The sequence below is a fragment of the Mya arenaria genome, chromosome 3 (assembly GCF_026914265.1).
Source record: "Mya arenaria isolate MELC-2E11 chromosome 3, ASM2691426v1".
NCBI lineage: Eukaryota > Metazoa > Mollusca > Bivalvia > Myida > Myidae > Mya > Mya arenaria.
Genome location: NC_069124.1, coordinates 59,493,378 through 59,514,090, shown reverse-complemented (window position 1 = coordinate 59,514,090; position 20,713 = coordinate 59,493,378). Strand labels below are relative to the sequence as shown.

General features: G+C 33.5%; 1 protein-coding gene across 1 annotated transcript; it reads right to left on the bottom strand.

Moving 5' to 3' along the window:
• Positions 1-4,596: 4,596 nt before the first annotated feature.
• Positions 4,597-14,704, bottom strand: LOC128226155 (gonadotropin-releasing hormone receptor-like). The gene is made up of 4 exons (XM_052936052.1): positions 14,210-14,704; positions 7,152-7,356; positions 6,408-6,699; positions 4,597-4,873 (listed from the first exon to the last, which is right to left on the bottom strand). The coding sequence occupies exons 1-4, from the start codon at positions 14,702-14,704 to the stop codon at positions 4,597-4,599; spliced, it is 1,269 nt and encodes a 422-aa protein (XP_052792012.1).
• Between the last annotated feature and the right edge of the window lie 6,009 nt (positions 14,705-20,713).

Here is a 20,713-nt window from a genome sequence, read left to right as displayed (position 1 = left end):
TGTTTAAATTCATCTACAATGTTGATATTTTAATACTGTCAATCCTTGTTGGTTGATTGTACAAACATGCAGGTACTTTTGGGCTTAAACCAATAGGATACTTGACTGTTAAATTATTGTCCGAATTTCGAAAATAGCACAACCATTACCTCATCTGCCTTTTTTTCATTTGAACAAGCCGGGAATCAGAGTCAGCTGCACCCCTGATACCATACTCTCCTCTGAAAATGACAATAAGATTAAAATTTAAATGTCTGCATTTCATTGGCACAGTAAAAATGTCAGCATATTTCAATGTATCTGCATCACCACCACTGGTGGATATCATAGAATTTAGTCTTGAAAGAAATGTGTGCTGGTTTATGCGTTCAAACTCATTTTGTTAAACCAATAGAATGAAGATCGAATTTATTTAGAGAACTATATAAGTGAAGAGGGCCGAGGCATTCAATTGTGCCATTACATTAAGTTGTTCGCTACCAACACTCACGGACATATAAACCATACATCCATGGTTAAAAGAATGTAAATTTTAATTATAAAAAATAAAGTTAATGATATGAAATGTATGAGATAAATACACTGAGAAAGAAAGTCTAACCTATAATCGATTTAAGTAAAGTCAGATTCAGACTTATTTGTTATTAAAAAAACATCAAATAGAGTATTTGTTTTCTTAATTTTTGCCACTGATCACTGGAGCTTCAAAATTGTTATTTACTATATTAAAATCTGTCAAATGAAAGAAGACTTTACCCCACCCACTAAGAATTAATGACATTTCCAATTAGTTTCTCATTTGGGCTCTTTTAAAACTATTTTTATATTTTATTAAAATACAATAAGTATAAAAATAACACTTACACACAAATTAATGGTAAAAGTTCGCTCCTCATTCTGTCTTTGGACTAACATATCTCTTGGTTGTTTGAACATCTTCTTGGTCGGCCATGACGGACTATTTTCTTACGACCCGTATTATATCCGAGGCCATATCTTGATACTAGCCGAGGAGTTCCGATTGCCGTTTTTGGCTCGCTAGGAATGTTTCAGCGTGTGACGTGTCGTTCTTTAAAATTTTACTAAGGGTTATCATTTGGAAGAAGATTTGAGCAAAAATATGTTTATTTGTAGTGCTTTCTTTGTTTTAGTAAAATCAGGGCTTTCAATAAGATAACCTCCGCAACTATGGCCGTATGGCCCTGCTATTCTCAGGTAAACAGCTACCTTCTAAATTAGTAAGATGTCCCTGTCATACATAAAAATAATACAATGTCTAAACGTTCAATAAGGTTTGAACTGAAACGAAAAAGTACAATTTATTTGATTTTATAATACGTTTGATTGCCGATTTGCATCGTGGTATTCAGCGCCTGTATTTGAACTTATAATGCATATACAACATTGGAGTGCTCTGAATCCGAAAGACGCTTATTTAAAATGCAACAATGTCATGAAGCAAAAAAGACTGAAATGACAATGGTAAACAAAGAAAACTTGAATCGTTTTTTTTTTGTCTCTATTAAAGTAGGTATATGAATGTTATGCCAGTTGCATTAATGGCGACTCAATAACGGCGCAATTATGCACCAGTCAACTGTAACCACGGCCCCCCAGGTCCGGGGAATAGCGGGGACTTTGACTTTCGGTCCAGCCAACCCCGGTTAAAATCTCGGCCTGCGGGGACGAGCAGGTGGTAAAATCCCCGCCAAATGCCCCCGCCTCCCAGGGACCCTAGGTAAGGCCCATTCCCCGCTGTATTTAAAGCGAAGATAAAACCACCGCATTCACCCGGCATTGCGGGGCCACCTAAAAGGTAAAAACACGGTCCATTTCCCCGGCTATGCCCGGTATACTCCCGGGCCTGGGGGGTGCCGTGGTAAAAATTGACTGGTACATTATGACTTTAAAAATGTGATTGCAAGAACTATACATATTTCGGATACGATCATTTTCGACTGTGTTGATATTTTTCTGAAATACCAACGTTTTGTTACAATGAATGACTGCTTTAAGCTAGTTTATCTGACATCTGACTGATACAGGTTAAGTGGATTTTCATCTATGTAAACCTTAAAGCTGTTTGATACCCAGCAATGCTAACTCTCCCAGCTTTTTCGCAGGGGAACCCCTGCCCAAATTTTCAATTATTTCAACATCTGATGCTCAGAATTTCAATTTTATTAATACTGGATTTTCAATCTTTAATAATACATGGTAAATTGTTCTTATTTTACATTGATGCAAAATAATTTTAACAAATTAACATACTCACATATTGCTATATTCTAACATTAATATTTTGTACATGTTACAGGGCTTGTGATCAAGACACTGTCGAGTCGAATCAAGTGGAGACCAGTGCAAAACAATCTGATTCAGTCAGAAGTTGAAACCAGCATGCAAACTGGACAGGTTGATGATGAACCTTTAGCGAAGAAGCCTCGAATGATTGGTAAGACTTAATTAAGCTTAGCACCAGAAATGAATTAAGTGTAAACTTTTTGTGAACAATCATTGGTTTTAAATATTAAGAAATTTAAGAAATAAAATGTTATTGATAATTAACTGCTGAAATATACAACATTTTACTGTCATATCCACTCTCCTTTATGCAGTGTACCTCTCTTACTGGCTAATGGTTATTGTCAGATATAAGAAATTGATGATACTGAGGTATACGTTCGGTTACTGGCAGACTTAGGACTCTTTATTTGGCCGAACATTGATGACATCAGCTGGGAAGTAAAGAGAAAATCCGGAGACTTTTACAACGCCTGAATTGATTGCTGAGCGGGGAAGAAAATTTAAATTTAATTGTGGAGAACATGAAACATGTAGAAAGTTCATGATTAAGACGTGATACAAAATTAATGTATACATGCCTGTTGCATGCAGATATCAAGTGATCAGTCTTATATGTCATGTTAAAAGATTTTGCATTTCCACTTGATTACTTTGTTAATTTTCAGTCCCAACTGTCATATTTGGGTGAGTTTAACATAAAGGCTTATAAGTCTAGTCAATAGTTTAATAGATGTTAAAATGTTATTTGTAATAAACAAATTTTGATACATGAAAACAAAACATCTCTTAAATAAGATTGGCATTATGTTCTATTCATCATGCCAAACTCATAGTAACATAAAAAAACAATTATCGAGATATAACTACAGTGAAATTATGCAAATTATTATTATTCCAATTTGTTTAAATGCAAAATAATGACTCATAACAAAACCTGATAACACTTCAATGGCTTTAGATAAACTCACGAAATTTAGAATACTTAGTCTAAAGACAGTCACCATAAAATCACACCTTGCTTATTTTTTTGTCCGAAGTTAATTGTTGTGTCTATGTATACTGCGTGAACCATTTAACATGTAGTAGCATACATTTTTATATGATATGATTTAAAGCCATATAATTACTTCTAAAACGTCTGTTATACTTAATTTGTATATAGATTCGCTAAAGTGAAATAGAGTCATGTCATTTAAGGTTTTCTAGTAGCTCGTTATATTTCCATGCTGCTGCTGCATGATGGTGATGGTGATGATATTAATGGTGAAATTAATTAATTCCCCAGTTAAACATTATAAAACAGACTAATGGACCACACTTATTCTGGACACAGACATTGCCCTACTCAAAGGCATAATCAGCTCCAAACTTAACTAAGAAATGGTAATTGGGAGTGCGCGTTCGAGGATGTAAATCATTGACGAATGGAAACAAATTTATTCGACTAATATCAGCATGTATACAAAATGGTGGACTGCAACAATCATTTCGTTCCCGAAATATACTTATGACAAAAATAACGGCTCTCATGTCAATTTCAATCAGGTTTTGATCATTTCAAGTACATTTGGCAGTTTTATCATTATAATTCAACATGTGAAAAAAGTATTGCTAAATTTATCTTCGTCCAGTATTTAATGGTAGAGAGTAGACCGAGATACATTAGAAATATCATAATAATAGAAATGTAGCCCCTTACGCTTATTGTTCATTTGTAGGTATCGTAAACACTGGTAAAGGATATACCTAATACTTGTTCTAGTTTGATATCAATAAGAGGCATTAAGCAGATAACTTTAATATTCAAAACGATTAAATTAAAAGATTAAATACTCATTTTCAAGGAATAAAATTGGCTTGTCCTCCTTCATGTTTCAATTTACATCTCTTTCACATCTTAATGTGATGAACGTTACCTTAGTGTACACATAACCCCATTCAGGCATGCATGAAGAATATATTGATGACTATGACTTTTGAACTTGTTCGCAAACGAAATATTAGAACATTCAATAGTTCTACAAACACGAGTTCAATAAGTTTCTCATTAGACATAATTGTGAACAGCCTGTGTAGTAATTCATCAATTTCAAAATTAAGACGCTTATAACTTTATTGTTAAAGCACACTCTTATAACGATTCAATTTTAGGTTAAACTTTACGATGCCTTCATCTTCATAAAATATACTAAAAAATACTTTCAATTTTATACTTTACATTAGTTTTCGATTTCAATATGAAACGACTCTGTCACATACAACCACCGCTTGTCCAAAGACAAATATCGCCTAATTGTCACGATAGGAACTATTTATTTCACTCGACGTTGACTCAAGGATGTTAACGTTGTCTTGGCTGTTGTTGACTTTATATAACACTATGACGCACGGTTGTTTTGACTTGTCCTTCACGTCGTTCATACCAGGGCTGAGAGCGACCTCGTTGTGACATAGAACGACAAGGTTGTTGTGCTTGACAACCACGTAGCGGTTTGGGTCTAGCACGTGGGGAACGGTTCGCTTCGTGCGCATTGAGTAACTCTGCCATTCGTTTCTTCTCCAAAACCTGAAAAATATAAGTGTCAGTTGTTATCTATGTTTCATTTTTGTCTTAGCAAATACCGAAAAGCTGAGTTGTGATTTTTGCAACAACTTATGACAGAAATATACATTTTTGAGCAAAAATAAATTAATCAAAGAACATGGAACAATTAACCAATGGAATACAGTTGATATCTCTGTTTCTATGGAGAATAATTGGTTGTTTTAGTGTAGATTTCACCGCTCTCCTACAATTGATTTCGGCGTTTGCTAGATGAAATTCAGCATTCTTACACTAAAACAAACAACTGAAACAAACAATTCCTTTTATGGTTGATTCATTGCTACAACACGTATTAATCATTTAAATTTAATTTGCATCGCATTGGCAAATCGTTGGATTGTTTTGCAAAATGACATCAATTCGGAAATGGCATCATTGATTTTTTGTCAATGTTTATGTTCATTTTTAAAGTGAAAATCGGTAAACTATCAGTAACAGTGAAATTTTGTTTCGATAAACTTTGGTTTTAACGGTTCATTTATCAGGATATAATGCATCGTCCCGTTAATAAATAAACAAAAAGCATGAAATCAATATCGCCGAAAAGCTAGGTAAAATATAACTTGTGTTAGTACCTTTTGACAGAAAATCGTTTTTAATCAATGTGTTTCTTTCAAATACATCGCACATGCTTAAGAAGCTCCAAATTATATTTTAAGCATGCCGTGTCTTATTTGGACTACGACTACAGGGGACAATAAATTGCATTGAAATATTTTCTTTAATCTATCACTATTGTCAATGAAATGAGAATAGCGAGTACTTTGTGTAATAGATGTTATTTTGTATCTGGATGGACTGTACCACGCAAGTAATAGATTACTTCTTCGACACCTACAACTGAGAAAGTACTTCTTTGCACCCAAAACAACTGTCTTGTTTAAGTGAACGAATCTTTTAGCTAACATCAACATTCATGTATACATGCATATGATAATATTCTTGCGACCTACAACTGCAGTACAAAAAAATGAATAATAGTATCACGCACAAAGTATTTATGCGGGTGCTTTAGAATAATAATAATATATTGGAAAATGCCCTATCCGTCAGTTTGCATTTTAATTTGTAATTATCACTAATAATATTCTTGGAGTGCATACTGTAATATATCAATATACAAAGAGTATCAATCACGCATTTCCATTTCTGTACAAAGTTAATAAACAGCTCAGACTGCCAAGTATTTGGCTATTTTCAGCTTGGTTATACGCTGTACGTGTTGTTTCCGAAAATGGTCTTTATCCTTGTGCTTTTCAAACAAGATGTTAGTTTAATGGATTTGGTCATGTAGTTTCTGTTTTCATGGCAATGCTCTTTAAATATAATATCTTGAATATATGAACAAGTTTTATATTTCGGTACTGGTGAGTATGAGCATTATAAACATACATCTTTTCAAACCTTGAGCTGTCATACATCAAAATGCCTGGCGCTTGATGTGCAGTAAAGACGCATGCAGCGTGAATAATTAAAAAAGCTGCGGTCAACTGACCTTGGTTTATGCACCTTACAAAGTTGGAAGGCTCCGTATATCATTGGATTGATAAGCGCGTTGGAATGGCCGATGAACAACAGTGGCAACATGGTTTTCCTAGGCATTGCACTCAAATCGAGGAATGTGAAGTACATAAACACGACATAATATGGCGTCCAACAGAATATGAAGGCTGCTACTATGACTATGGACATTCGAAGGGCCTTCCGTTTGGCCTTCCGGAACAGATGATTGCGAACCTGACCGCGACCCTGACCATACTCGGATGATATCGAACTCTCTTCAGGTTCTGAAACAAAAGCAATACTTTCTTTATGATGAAATTATATTTCTTTTAGATTATCTATGATGATTTAAATTCAGATAGCCAATTCAGAAAATGTGTAGGTCGCATAAAGCTTCTCAATGGACATGTATTTTAATCATGACAGCGCTTGTTCAAAATGACCCTCTACCAGTAAATCTCTCTTAAGGATTCCAGACGACTGCATTCCGTATTAAAATCGTGATTCAGTCTTTGTTTAAATCGTAATCAGTTTTCTAATTACGAGTTTTCATTTGAGGAGAATTGTGCAATAGAACTTCAGGACATAAAACAATTTCAAGAACTGACGCTAGACACAACATATAAATATACGCCTCACACGAACTCATTTGATCATTAACCAGATGGTAGTCTTGATATTGCGTTTTGATCAGAGAAAGGTAGATTATAAAACTGCATTAGGAAATGGATATCACCTCTAAAATCCTTTGATTTCCTCGTAATTGTGCCTGATATTAAGCCATACGCAATCCCCATGATGAGCAGCGGCACGATGAAACTAAGAAGTAACGATACAATACTGTATACTCGTTTCCCCCAAGCAACGTCGTGATATCCCATATCTATGCATTGGACAAAGTGTTCGCGAAATGGACCCTTCGCTGTTTGGAATATGAATATCTGGAAATGTAAAAACGATCATTTTGGTTTATTTTCTATTCAGTACACGTATTAAAGAAAATAGGAAAGCAGCAACATCTCAAAGAACAGCATCACTATAGTGGTCGTCTGAAGTAACATACATGTAACTTTCAGAAAATAACAAACAAATTCGAATAATTCAATTTTGTGACGGGTTTGAGAATTCGTCACTCATGTGACGTTTTTAGAAGGTGTCGCAGATTTATGATACCGTTTACTTTTCGAAGCATTCCGAAAAGCGTGGTAAAAAAATATACAATTTAAAGAGAAAAAGTCCTATTATAGTAAAAAATATCAACAAAGAATTCGGAACATGTTCTGGGGGCAAGCAAAGTATTGATTTTCTCCTTAAACACATACATACAAATCGATGTAAAATCAAAGTCGAACCGTACACAGAAATAGTATTTATCTCTGTAAATTAAATTGTCTTTATTGTTAGTTACTTACACATACACCATGGCATTTGATTTATAAGCAATCTTGTTTAAAATGCTTATTTGCCTTCCGCTTTATGAAGGGAAATATTATTATATTCCCTATATACTATGTTTTGCTAGGAATTCAGACGTGCACATGTGTTTTTAATGGTAAACTTTTATAACTACAATGTTTATTTAAAAAATAACACTTTTTAGATTTTAAGTGACCTTAAATGTTAGCTTCTAACCACTTCATCTTAAGTGACAGGGTGCCAGTATCCACCTGAGAAACGAAAATGAATTACTAATCGCCTATCATGTTTTCCTGCTATAGAAAACACATTTTTTCGACATTTTAAATTATTAAGCGTTAAGAATTTGAAGCAGATGTAAAGAAGATTGTGTAGATGTAACATACAAGTGAGTCAATCCCGGCTTATTTTACGAGGACATGTCCCTGTGGGGTGGCTTAAATATTTCTGTCATGAATTTTCTCAAGAGAAAGTATTTTTGAAATAATAATATGTATTATTTAAAGTCCCACTATGCTTTGGTGATGTAAACTTATTTTTTGTATGTATATCCAAATGGTATCTCAACACCTTAAAGCCCTAGAATGATAAAAATGCAACTTCAAAATGCAGCAAAACCGAAAGTATCGTCCAAGTAAAATTGAAATTTGGCGCGCACAACGTCATGACAAAACTTGTTCATTACGTCGTTTTCTAAACACCCGTAGCATAAAAAACTCATTATTAGCATTCTTAAGAAGCTTTTGGTTTAAACAGTTTACCAGTAATATAATAATAACTCTTATGTGATCATTATTAGGTAATATGATATTGAAAATATTTAGGTTTTATTCAAGTGCGAAACTAGACTGCTAGAAGGGCTATAAACAACAGATACACCAACACCTCACAATAGACAACGTGATAATGTAAATTATCCAATCACGCAACAACACAGCATGGAAAGTGTTGTCTTCAAAGACGTTATTTGGGCAAATATCAACATTTGCTGTAGGGTTCAAGCTTTTAGTATCTTAGTTTTAACATTCCAATGATTTACTACACTTGATTTGGCATTTAACACAACAAGTGGCTTTTAAAAAACAAACCTATATATATCTGCGATTTTTCGCTAAACAACATTGGTGCTAGACTCCGCCCGCTTTTCTGCCTCATTAGCATATAGTAAGTCAGTGGACCAGTTTTTAATTTCGTTGGTATTTTTCATACATTTCTCTTAATAAAGCATCGTGTGGACCTTTGAAATTTATCAGACATTATATGAGAATCTATCATAGTTAGATACTCACTTTTATTTATTTCTGTAATTGTTTTATCCTAACTGGTATTCCGACTTTAAACGGTGGTATTTGATTTTAAAATGAAAATTGTGGTTATTTTACACGCATTTTTGCTAATGTGTTTTCGTTCGCATGTCCAAAGAGGAAAAATCGAAGCTCAGAAAATAATTAACACTGTTTAAGGGCGTTTTAATTGCATTTACAGAGTATTTATCGCCATCAATTTATATTATTTCTTTTCTTTCTATAGATCTTTCTGCGATGAACTTAATAACAGAAGTCTTGTAGACTATTGATTGGGTTTATCTTTACATAAAGACAACAATAAGGACGAAAGAGATTCTTTATTTTACATTTGCATCCTGTGTTAAACTAAATCATAATCGAAACGTTTTTGATTATGTAATGATACTTTTCCCAATCCAATCGCTGTTTGAATGATCTACTTTAAAGTAGTATGAACATAACACATAAGTAGGCGTCTTTTTAAACAAAATGAGCACTGAAAATAGTAAATAATTTAAAGGAAATGAACAGAAGAATAAATAATGATGCAAAGCATTGTATACATTCGATGTTAAAAAGTTGAATTCAATAACACCTTAAATATTAAAGTAGTATCTTCTTGCAAATCATTCTACTCCCTAAAATAAATTTAAATTATTAAGTTATAGATCGCTAATTGATTATTGATGTATAAGGCATATGCTGATAGAAGTATGTTGCACAGTTTGATATCATGTATTTGGTGCCGATGGATAATGTTTCTGTCTATTCGAACATAAAGAACAAGTCAGAATATTGATACTTGATTTGAAATTGTTAAGGTATACCGCACACTCCATTAACTCATGAAGACAACTGATTCATTCATCTAAACATCAGGTAAAAAAAACTCCACGCGTACTTTAACCTACCCAATTGCGTTCATATCCCCGATAATGACATCAACCCCACAATTCATTCCTTAATTGGTGCTCATATTTATTGTAGGACATTTACTACATATACGCCAGCATCATAAAGGTAAAATTCATGATCTGTTTCGTTTAAACTCTGTTTTTTCCACTGATTTTACATAGGTGGGGGTTGGTAGCCCCACTAATCGTCGATAGACGATTTCTTGCAATTTACAATATCTCATTATTTATAAAATGTTTAGTGTTATGTGTGTGTTCTGTCTTTAATATGACCCATGTCAAATTATTTGAGCGTTTTCTGGTATCAATTAAAGTGTTTGTGACTGTCCCAGATAAGCCAATGCCCTAAGCGAAGATGTCATCATGAATCGGTTCAATTTGATCATCGATTGGTACATTTTGAATGTTTAACGTTGAACTATTTTCTAACAGCAATATGGTTGCAGATTAACGTTTCAAACATACCGAGATCAGTTACTCTTTTGGCTAAAAAGTCAGCAATTCTTTATTCTTTATTTTTTGTTGCTTTTTCATACCATGAAATAAGCATAAAGCTGCATTTCAATAATCTATGTTAACATCGTGGATATTATTTTCATTTAAAAGCAATACACTACACCTATATCTTCATAAACATCCTGATTTTATTGTTGATGTTGCGTGTAAAACCAATGCATAGTAGGTATTGCATGATCATATACGGAAATTGGAATATACGTCACAAACATATACCTCGATTAGATTACTGTTTTTGAACACTTGAACGCATTTAAAATTGATAGCGGATCACCTTGTTCGTATGCTCATCTCATACAAATTATTTAACATATGGGTATGTTCTTAAAAAGCACACTTATACTTAACAAATATCTAAACTTTAAAAATACACAAAGACAGTATTCTCCTCCTTTAAGTATAAGTTTCCACTAGATTCTTAAAACTCTTTTAATCTTCGACATGAAATTGACATAAGTCATTAACATATGTAAACACGATTTAGCCTAAGTTGTTTACATCTCTGCACGACATTTAAAGTTATATCTTATGTCTATTTAAAAAAACTAAGATCGGCAAAGCTTGCCACTGAGAGCCAGGCTCTACAATCAACGTTTTTAATAAATCAAATGAAAGACTTTTGTGCCACATGGAGTCTATTTTTTAACTTCATGGTGCGACCACAGCATAATCCAGATGGCATCGTATTATGAAATTACAAAGAGATTTTGTTAAAACATCCTTTAACTGATTCTTGAGACTTGATTACATGGTCATTGCAATTTATGTTAAAACACCTACTTTTTCATGTTTAGGTTTGGAACTGAAAATGAGAATGCATTCCGTCTATTCTAGATAAAGGGATAATTTGTTATCAGTTAACCACTTGCTGTAGTTTTGCAATTCTTGTTCCAAAATTTGTATAATGGTATTAGGGATTTTATATGAAATTTAAATCGCGCTGTCATCAGCATAAAGTATCAATTTGCATTTAGAGCGGATGATTTAATTCATGTCATTAATGCAGCATACAAACAAGATGCACACAATTTGATTAAAATCCGATTTGGTATAATACGCACGAACAGACTGGTTCATGTCGGTTAAGTATGAGCGAAACCACCCCCAATGACTCCACATACCATTTTTATAAGAATATTTCCAGCTTAGCGTATATAAATCACCAAAAGATTTTGGTCAACTGAATAAAATGCTTACAATTCGAAACTTATGATCTACGATTTTTCTTCAAAAGCGGTTTGCACTTTGTGGCTTTGATTGAAAATATGACTTGTATTTTAATAAGGCAGCTGCCTTCAAAAATCTAGCAGGAATATTATTTAACCTTAAATAGTTAAAGATGGATGATTTCTTTAAGACAAATAGCCATGACACAGTGTGTAGTTTAAAGGACTTATCAACTATATACTTATTTCTTAATGGTGAAATGTAATTCTCTATCGCTATAACCAGCCGTACAATCCGATCGTTCACCCTATATATTTAGAGAGGACATATTGGAATAAAACCTGCGCTTTATTTTTTATTGAGTCTCTTCTTCTCCCTTCAAAGACAATAACACGACCCAACTTGATTAAGGACGGTAAGATTAAACATAAATTAGGAGTATTAATTATTCATGCCCTAAGGGCAAAAACTGGTATCATTTTTTTTCAAAGAAAATGTAATTATGGATGCGCGGCTTTGACAGGATAAACGCTTACACTGTCCGAAATCTGCCGCTTGTTTCGTAACACTGTGATATTGTTTGGTAAATGATATAATTTGGACTGCATCTGATATAAAACTAGAATATGATATATATTATATTCAAATAGGACTCCTGGTTTTTCGATTCCGATCCTAATACGCCATTATGGAACGCCACAACTGTTTTACGTTGTGACCGCTCCAGCTATTATGTCTAATTGACAGTATATTATGTCTAACATGCATGCTATTATGTCAAAAGCTTTTTTATGTTTAACCGACATGTTGTTCATGAATAAGAGGTTAATGATTGCTTGCTGCTCGCGACTAAGCGATAATCGCCCGAAGATGTCCATAATGGCCTGAGGGCCGTAGGCCCGAAGGACATAATGAGTTCGAGGGCGATTATCGCATAGTGGCGAACAGCAAGCAATCATAAACGTCTTTAATACGTATGAGTCAACTTCATTTTAAGCGTATATAGAAACCCATTTAAGAAGTTACCTTTTTGACTTAATCTGTTTGCTATTTTTACAAGGCTTAACACATTAATTTTGACAGCTTAAAGAAAAAGTTTTTTTTTCAATTCTTTGTTGTACTTCCCACATTAGATGCACAACTATCGGACCGAAAACCATTTTAATAGAACGGTTTTATATCCCATTGTTATCACGTAAGTGTTAACAAGTAGCTCAACGGATCATATTATTATTATTATTATTATTATTATTATTATTATTATTATTATTACAAAACAAATTGTAAAAATACTGTATACATCCATTAATGGTTAGATAAAATTTTAAAGGCACCTAGAAGGAATAAATTTTCTTATGATAAAGATGGGTGTTCTTGGACAGAATTCGCGTTTTTGTAATTGTATGATCAACAAGATCAAAAGCTTTCAGTCTATGTAGGCTGTACTCATATAAATTTCATTTTCTATAACACGAACAAAGACATATGTCTTTTTATACGTACATCGCATGTAAAGTGCACCATAGAAGGCATTTAACTACATATTATGTTTACACGCTACAATAGTAATTTACTACTTGGGATTTCTCAAACCCGTTTTAAAAAAATTAATCAAATTTTGTGCTCAATAGTTTTGATTTGCAACGTTCAGTTTTATTTGGCAATGAACGAATCTATCTTTAATACCTATATAAGAGGGATGATCCAATTTACCTGGACAGGCGTGATCAAAACGCTATTGTATTGTTACGTGTAAACCGCAATGTATTTTCTATCGTTTCATGTAGTTGCTGTGTTTGTTTTGCTGTTATCTAAACGGCCCCTTTTTAAACCATGGTAACAATTAAGCACACAGCGCAGTTCACTGTGCAGTAAACATTTCTTTAAAGTAAATATTATTATTAATAATATAGTACGTTGTTGGCGTTGTTGACACTATGGCGTTTAGATCATAAACTGAAAAATATGGAACTGTGTCTTGGATACCTTAAAACGCGAACTTAATCTCTGAAGTTCAATGAATCGAACATACTTGTTATCATGATGCAGTGTACAGTATAAGGACAAAGATGGTCAAAGATGAGAAGGAATTTGTTAAAGTAATTACCGTGTAATTGTAAAAACGTTTCGTTGACAGAAGTCAGGTATTTTATCCTATTTAATTTGTATATTTTATAGCTGCCGAAATCTTTGTCTCATTGTAAGGCAATATTGCTCACAGTTTTGCAAACCAACCGGAATGGTTAATACGGATCTTCTCCCCATTCATGTTGTCGATCAAAATTCTTTAATCTTATGGTGAATTTACGAGACGTCGGTTCACGAGTCTATTACTTAAATTTGCAATAGTACCAAGAGGTAAAGTTAGTGTTCTATGTCTTTGGCGTTGCCCATTGCCACTAAACCGGGTTTATGTTTAAACTTTTTGCTACTGAGCATGTTTCTGTAGCTTTTTGCATATATATTGAATGAATATTAGGTAATGGTCTCCTTACCTGTGGTATACTAAGGATAGCACAAAAGCACCAAGACGCTGCTATCATTATGCGGACCCTTTTGGGCGCCCTGTGGCGACTAATAGGATCCATAATCACAAAACATCGGTCTAAACTGATCACAACTGTTATATATGTGGACAAATTGAAGGAGAAAACTTGTGCGAACTTGATTGCCTTGCACATAAAGTTTCCAGCATACCATTGTACCGTTGCGGCCCAAACTGCCTCGACTCCCATACAGAAAAACGCCACCAATAAGTCTGCCGTTGCCAAGTTGATTATTAAAGTGTTTATCGTAGATTTTCGCCGCCGCATTCTGTACATTTGAGCGATCGTTGATAAGTTTCCAAACAGCGACAAAATAAACAAAGTTCCATTAACAAGTAGTTTGACAAGGTTCATTTCATCAAACACAGGTAGAGGTATATCAGTTGCGTTTTCCATGCTTATTTTTTCACCTGCTTCTTCAGGCGTAGTTCCATTTAAAGTCATATTTCAAAATTTATCTACCGGGAACGTTTAGAAATAAGATAAAATAATCAGAAAAAATACTTAAACACATTCATCTCTGCTGTTTATATCTCTTTAAACTTTTGAACACAATTATTTAATTAATAATTGGCAATTTGTTGAATAATTAAATTTGCATCTCAACCAAAAGCGTTAAATACATTTCTAGGCTTTTCTTCAGTGCTGTAATATTCTGTTTTTATTTGCAGGCTTTATATTGATCCTCTTAAATGTTTCTGTATACAATTATGAACAAAAACAAAAGTTTGTGATATGTTTCAAACCTTTAATTATGACCAACAGCTCGCAAACATACTTCACGTTCGATATTAAATTAATCAAGTCTCTATCACAGTTACTCCTGTTGTTCTGAACTTTACATCATACAAATATCAACTACTTTAGCATCGGAAAACTAGCCTTTATACAGTGAACTCCTACATCGAAGGAATCGCATCAAGCCAATCGGAGAATACAATAACATTCTCTGAACGATAAACTTTTAATGTCTGTCTCCGAAAAAGGAATAAAAGAATAAGTATATGGTTCATCTTGATACGTAATAGGTATTTCTAAAAAAATATCTCATTTTTAGAAGAAAAAGTATTTTATTGTAAAAGTACAATGGTTCGATGGCATCCTTAGCTGATACGCTTGTTTTTGTTTATGAAAACTGACGATGTATTGCGGCGGTGTTGTTTACGTCGTCGCAGGTATATTGCGCAGCAATACGAATGTCTGCATTTGTCATCAACAGTAAACCAATACAAGCAGATGTAAACAACAGTTAACAAGGTACACAGTATCACAAAAACACTCAAATATGTGAACAAGTCCAAACTATTTAAGAGTTTTGCCCCTTGGTTAACAGAGTGAAATGGACGAACAATGGCGACAACATTTCAACTTATTTTTTTCTTAAATATGAAAAGATATACACTGTGCTAATAATATTTGTTCGAAGGGCAATACTCGTATGCATATCAGTTATTAAACTGAAATTAAATGAATTTGGCTTTTTATTAATATGAAAAATGCAAGCTTACATTGTTATTAAATAGGGGAAAAGTACCCTTGTTGAATCTGCATTGTATTTTGTAAAAGACCATCTCACCATGATTATTCTTAGCGGCGAGGGAAGAATATATCCGTTCTGAGATAATTCCAGAAAAAGTTTTAAGAAAGTGCCTTCCTATGTCACAGTTATATTTAAGTCTCAATTAGTTGAGGTTAACATCGAGCCTTTTTCAAACGACATGACGCTATTTTAGATTGTTGTTTCGTGAATTGTTTTATTCATAGCCCGAATTAGGCTACTATACGAAGCGCGGGAAACAATAATGGGGTTTTGACCCGTATATCCCATATAGGACCAACCTGTATCATATAACTGACTGATATATAAGTTATTTGAATGTATATGTAAAATAAAGCCGAGTTTTTTAAGACGACATCAAGATTGAAAAGTAAATGTGAATCGTGTCAATCGTTGGTAGCCACTGTGGTTGTCGAAAAGTTAAGTCGGGAAACATAAGCTCTAAATTCGACAAACGATTGAGTTTTCGTTACGACTGTCATTTGTAATAAAGTAATATTCGTTTGTAAAATAGCTTACTTTGATTTTTTTATTGTTTATGATTTTTGGGGTTATTTGATAAGAAACTGACTTAAGCATATATTTGTTCATTTAAAATGTATGGGCATTGTAGTATAGATATATGTAACAACCCGTTCGTTTAATCATTTCATCATTAAGTTAAACGCGCGTTAGTAGTCAATGTCTTGTAAATGTAATGTCAATGTATCGTCTGTATGTCGTGTATGTATCTGTTATGTACTTGTATAGTATGTAAATGGTCATTCCGGTTCTCGTAGGAGTGAGCTATTTTTAGATATATATATAGGGGGCGCTTTATCTAATCAAATTACCCGTGCTAACTTTCCCGGCTAAATCACTACCATCTAAAGAACCGACGTGAACGAACGCATAACCCTGACGTATAATATAATCTTGCAAAAGATTATTTATGATATTGCTGCCGGTATGTTTTAATTATGATACTTCATGCATTGTTGTATTCCTTTTATTTATTATGATAGTATTATTGCATTATTGTAATAATGATGTTTGTATCGTCATATATTGTATAAAAGGTATCAATTGTGTTTACAGGCTTATTTCGTTAATTTACGAAATAAAATAGACAATAGAACCACTGGCTATATATATATTAGTAAGTATGTGATATTATAATAAATAAAACAAATTTGTGTCGAACCTTTTGGCTAAAGTAAATGTCTGCGTTTTTAATGTCGCGGAACCCGGACAACCACAGGGGGAGACATCTGTATTTGATCAATCGTCTAGCTCTTGTGTTACAGAGTTGGAACCCCGAGATATACGCTCATCAAACATGCGATGCGATTGTATCAAACTACCGGTGGCTATAACTATCGTTAGCATTGTCATCTGAAATCAATATAAGCAATACGCGTGAACAAAATGCTATGTAGAACAAGGAATTATTAATAATTTGTACGGAGCCATAAATGTTGTGGTGATACAACGCTGTTTTCCTTTTACATCGGCTAAAGCGGATTTTTTAAGAAACATAGGTATATAATATATACAACCATCCCATATGATAAGAAAATTAATCTCTTCTCTGTGAACAAAAAACACAGCAACAATTTACAGCCGCCAGACATTCATCAGAAAATAAAAATAGAAAAACTTAAACAAATTTGAACTATTTTGCTTTTTTCAGAATAACAAAAAGTTAACGACACACAGCCAATTACATACAACTTTGGTGAGTTATCTACAGGTTAGTATAATTTTTGATCGGTTAAAGTTGCTACTAACAACCGTTGGCAAACAAATAACTCTTCTGTGTAACATTTACCAAACCAAAAACACAACGTTTTCTTACAGTTGGCTTCATGAGATAAGACGACCGTTTGAAAGGAACAAATATGGAGATGGGCGAATCCTGATTTTGTCCATGTAAGTTCAATTATAAATAGAATTATGAATTGTTGACCATGGCTGTTGGTTAATAGTTACCCGAGTGGGAGAATATTTGCCCGAGGGTAATTCTTCACTGTGGCAATTAAAATTGTAAAGCTTTGGAATTAGACGGCAAAATTATTATTGCAATTTCTCAAATTTAATTTGTAACATCGGCAGACTTTGGCGTTCATTTCAAAATGTGAGAACTGTTAGGATCGATCAAGCTTAAGAGCAGTTTCATAAGAATCTGGGCTTGTTTAACCCTAGCCATTTGCTGGAATAGGTAACATTTCTCAAAAGAAAAGGTTATTTGCTGGAATAAGTAACATTTCTCAGCAGAAAAAGTTAAACAAAATGTTTAAAAAACAAAAACATTTCTTCGTAACACTTCTTTTTGATCGTCACCAAATGTAAACATCCCGGTAATACTCGTTACTGAAACACGGAACTAGTCATATACGGTTAAACTAATTTCACTAACCTTGCAGTGAGAGTTCCGCCTAAATCCCTTAAAAGCGATGCTTTTTTTTTAAGTATTTACCTACAAGGTATTCTTCGGTCTATTTAATTTTCGTGAAAATGACGTCATGGTGCACGTGCGCGTGTTCGTCGGGAATTATACCATAATCACCCTCATATGCCAAGATAATCTTACGGATGGAAACAATAATCCCTTCGCCGGAACAAATTCCTTCAGTAAATTGTTACTATATATATAGTAACATGTATATTATATTGTTATCATATGGTGAATATATTATTAATACTTTTTGAAGATGAGGAAAACAAAGCGACGTTCTACTTTCCACCACATTCTATAAGAATGAAATGCAAGTACAAGATAAATCGGGTAGCGAGTTATTTCATCGACACAAGTGTTCAGAAGCTCTAACATCTAATTTCTAGTATGATTTGTACCTAACTGGAAGGCCATTCTAAAATATTTTAATTAACATGTAGGAATTAAATTTAATTAGCATATACCACATGTTGGGAACATACGAATGATGAGAATTACGAGGTTGCCAAATATCTGTTCTTATTTAATTTAGTCAGTAGGTGTGACCTTGGATGATTAAATCCCAATATGATGCAAAGATTTCATTCAAGGATAAGAGTGCAAAGCACTAATATAGTTTGAAACGGGATGTTTAATACTTGGTTATAACAAGTTTCCTGCACGATTTCCTTTTTCTTTTCATTTGTTTTGTCATTAACATTTCCTTTTTCTTTTCATTTGTTTTGTCATTAACACATTCACGAACACAATATCTTTGTCGCGATATTGTGGAAACAAGTCAGACAAATTCCGTTGATTTATTAATTTAATTCCGCCGTAATACCACAGAAGGACAAACTCTTGTAGGGCAGCCGCCGTTGGCATGATCACTTAATTTCACTCCTGTGTAGAAAGTAATATTAAAACACATTTTAACCACTCTATGAAAGTAACTAATCGATGGTTATATTACCTAGGGTAAAGTTAATTTGCTAGCAAATAAATTAATTATACATTTTCATCTTAAATAACTACAAAATTAATTACATTTTAGCAATAAATGTCTGTAGACATACAAAGTTCTTGTAACAGATAAACAACGAATTAAGACATTTAAGTGTATATTATTTACCATTTAAGATGTACTTAAAGAGAGTGTGCCAATTCACCTGACATTGCATGTGTACAACACACCATTTCCCAGGGCAGTTTCAGGAACCTTAAGGAAACCAAGAAATACAATGATTATTCTTAAGTGAGTCTTTATGATCTTCTACGTTATGCAAGTATTAAAGTTTAAGGCGATTAGCTGGTACTAGTGTTAGGGTTGTTGCTCTCTTTTCATAATACGCCCACCTTTCATCGGCTAAATTGAGTTCTTGCTTAAACAAATACATTATAAACAAACGGACGGAGAAAACTAATCAAAATTAACGGTTTAAAGTGTAAATAGCGTACGAGTTTATAAATATTAGGCCGCGTTTAAAGTGACTCGCTCATATTGTTGGACCAAAGATTAGTTGTTCCGGTAATGCACCTGAAAACTTACTTTAACATTATTTTACTCTATGATATGTAAATTGCACACAAAAATATAGTTATAGCATAAAAAAGTATTTTGGTTTTAGTGGGGTTCGAACTCACGCCAATAAAGTCAAGAAAAAAAAGATAACTGCAAGTTAATCCACACGGCCACCGGAACTTAGACAAAACTAAAGTATGTTGACCTGTTTATAATACATTGATAACATCACGTTATATTGTCAAATAACAAATCACGCAACACCACAGCCGTTTTAAACGCTAAACGCTAATGATAATTGTGGTCTTCAAAGGCGATATTTGAGCAAATATCAACATTTGCTGAAGTGTTCCAGCTTTTGATATTTTTGTTTTAACACTCCTTATGATTTGCCACAATATATTTCGTAATTAAAAAAATGCATTTTACAAACCATGAGCCAGTTACACTATAAAAAAAGGAATTTATCTCGTCTTCTTGATGCATGTCATAAGACGTTGGAAATTGCTAGGTTATTACTATCAAGTCCTTTGTTTTCTTTATTCAAACCAATATTGCGATTATTAAAAGCCACATGTGAGACCAAATTCAATTTTCTTTAAATTTGCGTTTATGAGTCATGTTTTTCGTACATATAACCAAATATATACGTGGAAAAAAAAATGAATACCGACATAAATAACGAAATAAGCGTATCTATGACACTAATGCTGCGGGTTTTTTTATTTCGAGAATCGGCTTTGGAGTACATTTGGCCACATGGGACAAAGTGTACAGAAAAAAGTCTGGAGATGAGGTTAATGTACCGCCCTCCACGTATTTTGTGTCATAAAATGCAAGAAATAAATTTGTCCGTGGTGTTTTTTTTTTTTTCATTTCGGCAAGGATGTGCAGTACACGAAGCCATACGTTAAGCAGAATGGTTATGCTATTAATTTTGACACACACGCACGCACC

What these genes read in the sequence shown, in the direction of transcription:
- LOC128226155 (XM_052936052.1), bottom strand. Translation starts at nt 14,704, where the DNA reads ATGACTTTAAATGGAACTACGCCTGAAGAAGCAGGTGAAAAAATAAGC. An exon ending in CTATCCTTAGTATACCACAG is followed by an intron (nt 7,357 to 14,209) that starts GTAAGGAGACCA and finishes TTACATTTCCAG; the next exon opens with ATATTCATATTCCAAACAGC. An exon ending in TGTAAGGTGCATAAACCAAG is followed by an intron (nt 4,874 to 6,407) that starts GTCAGTTGACCG and finishes TATATTTTTCAG; the next exon opens with GTTTTGGAGAAGAAACGAAT.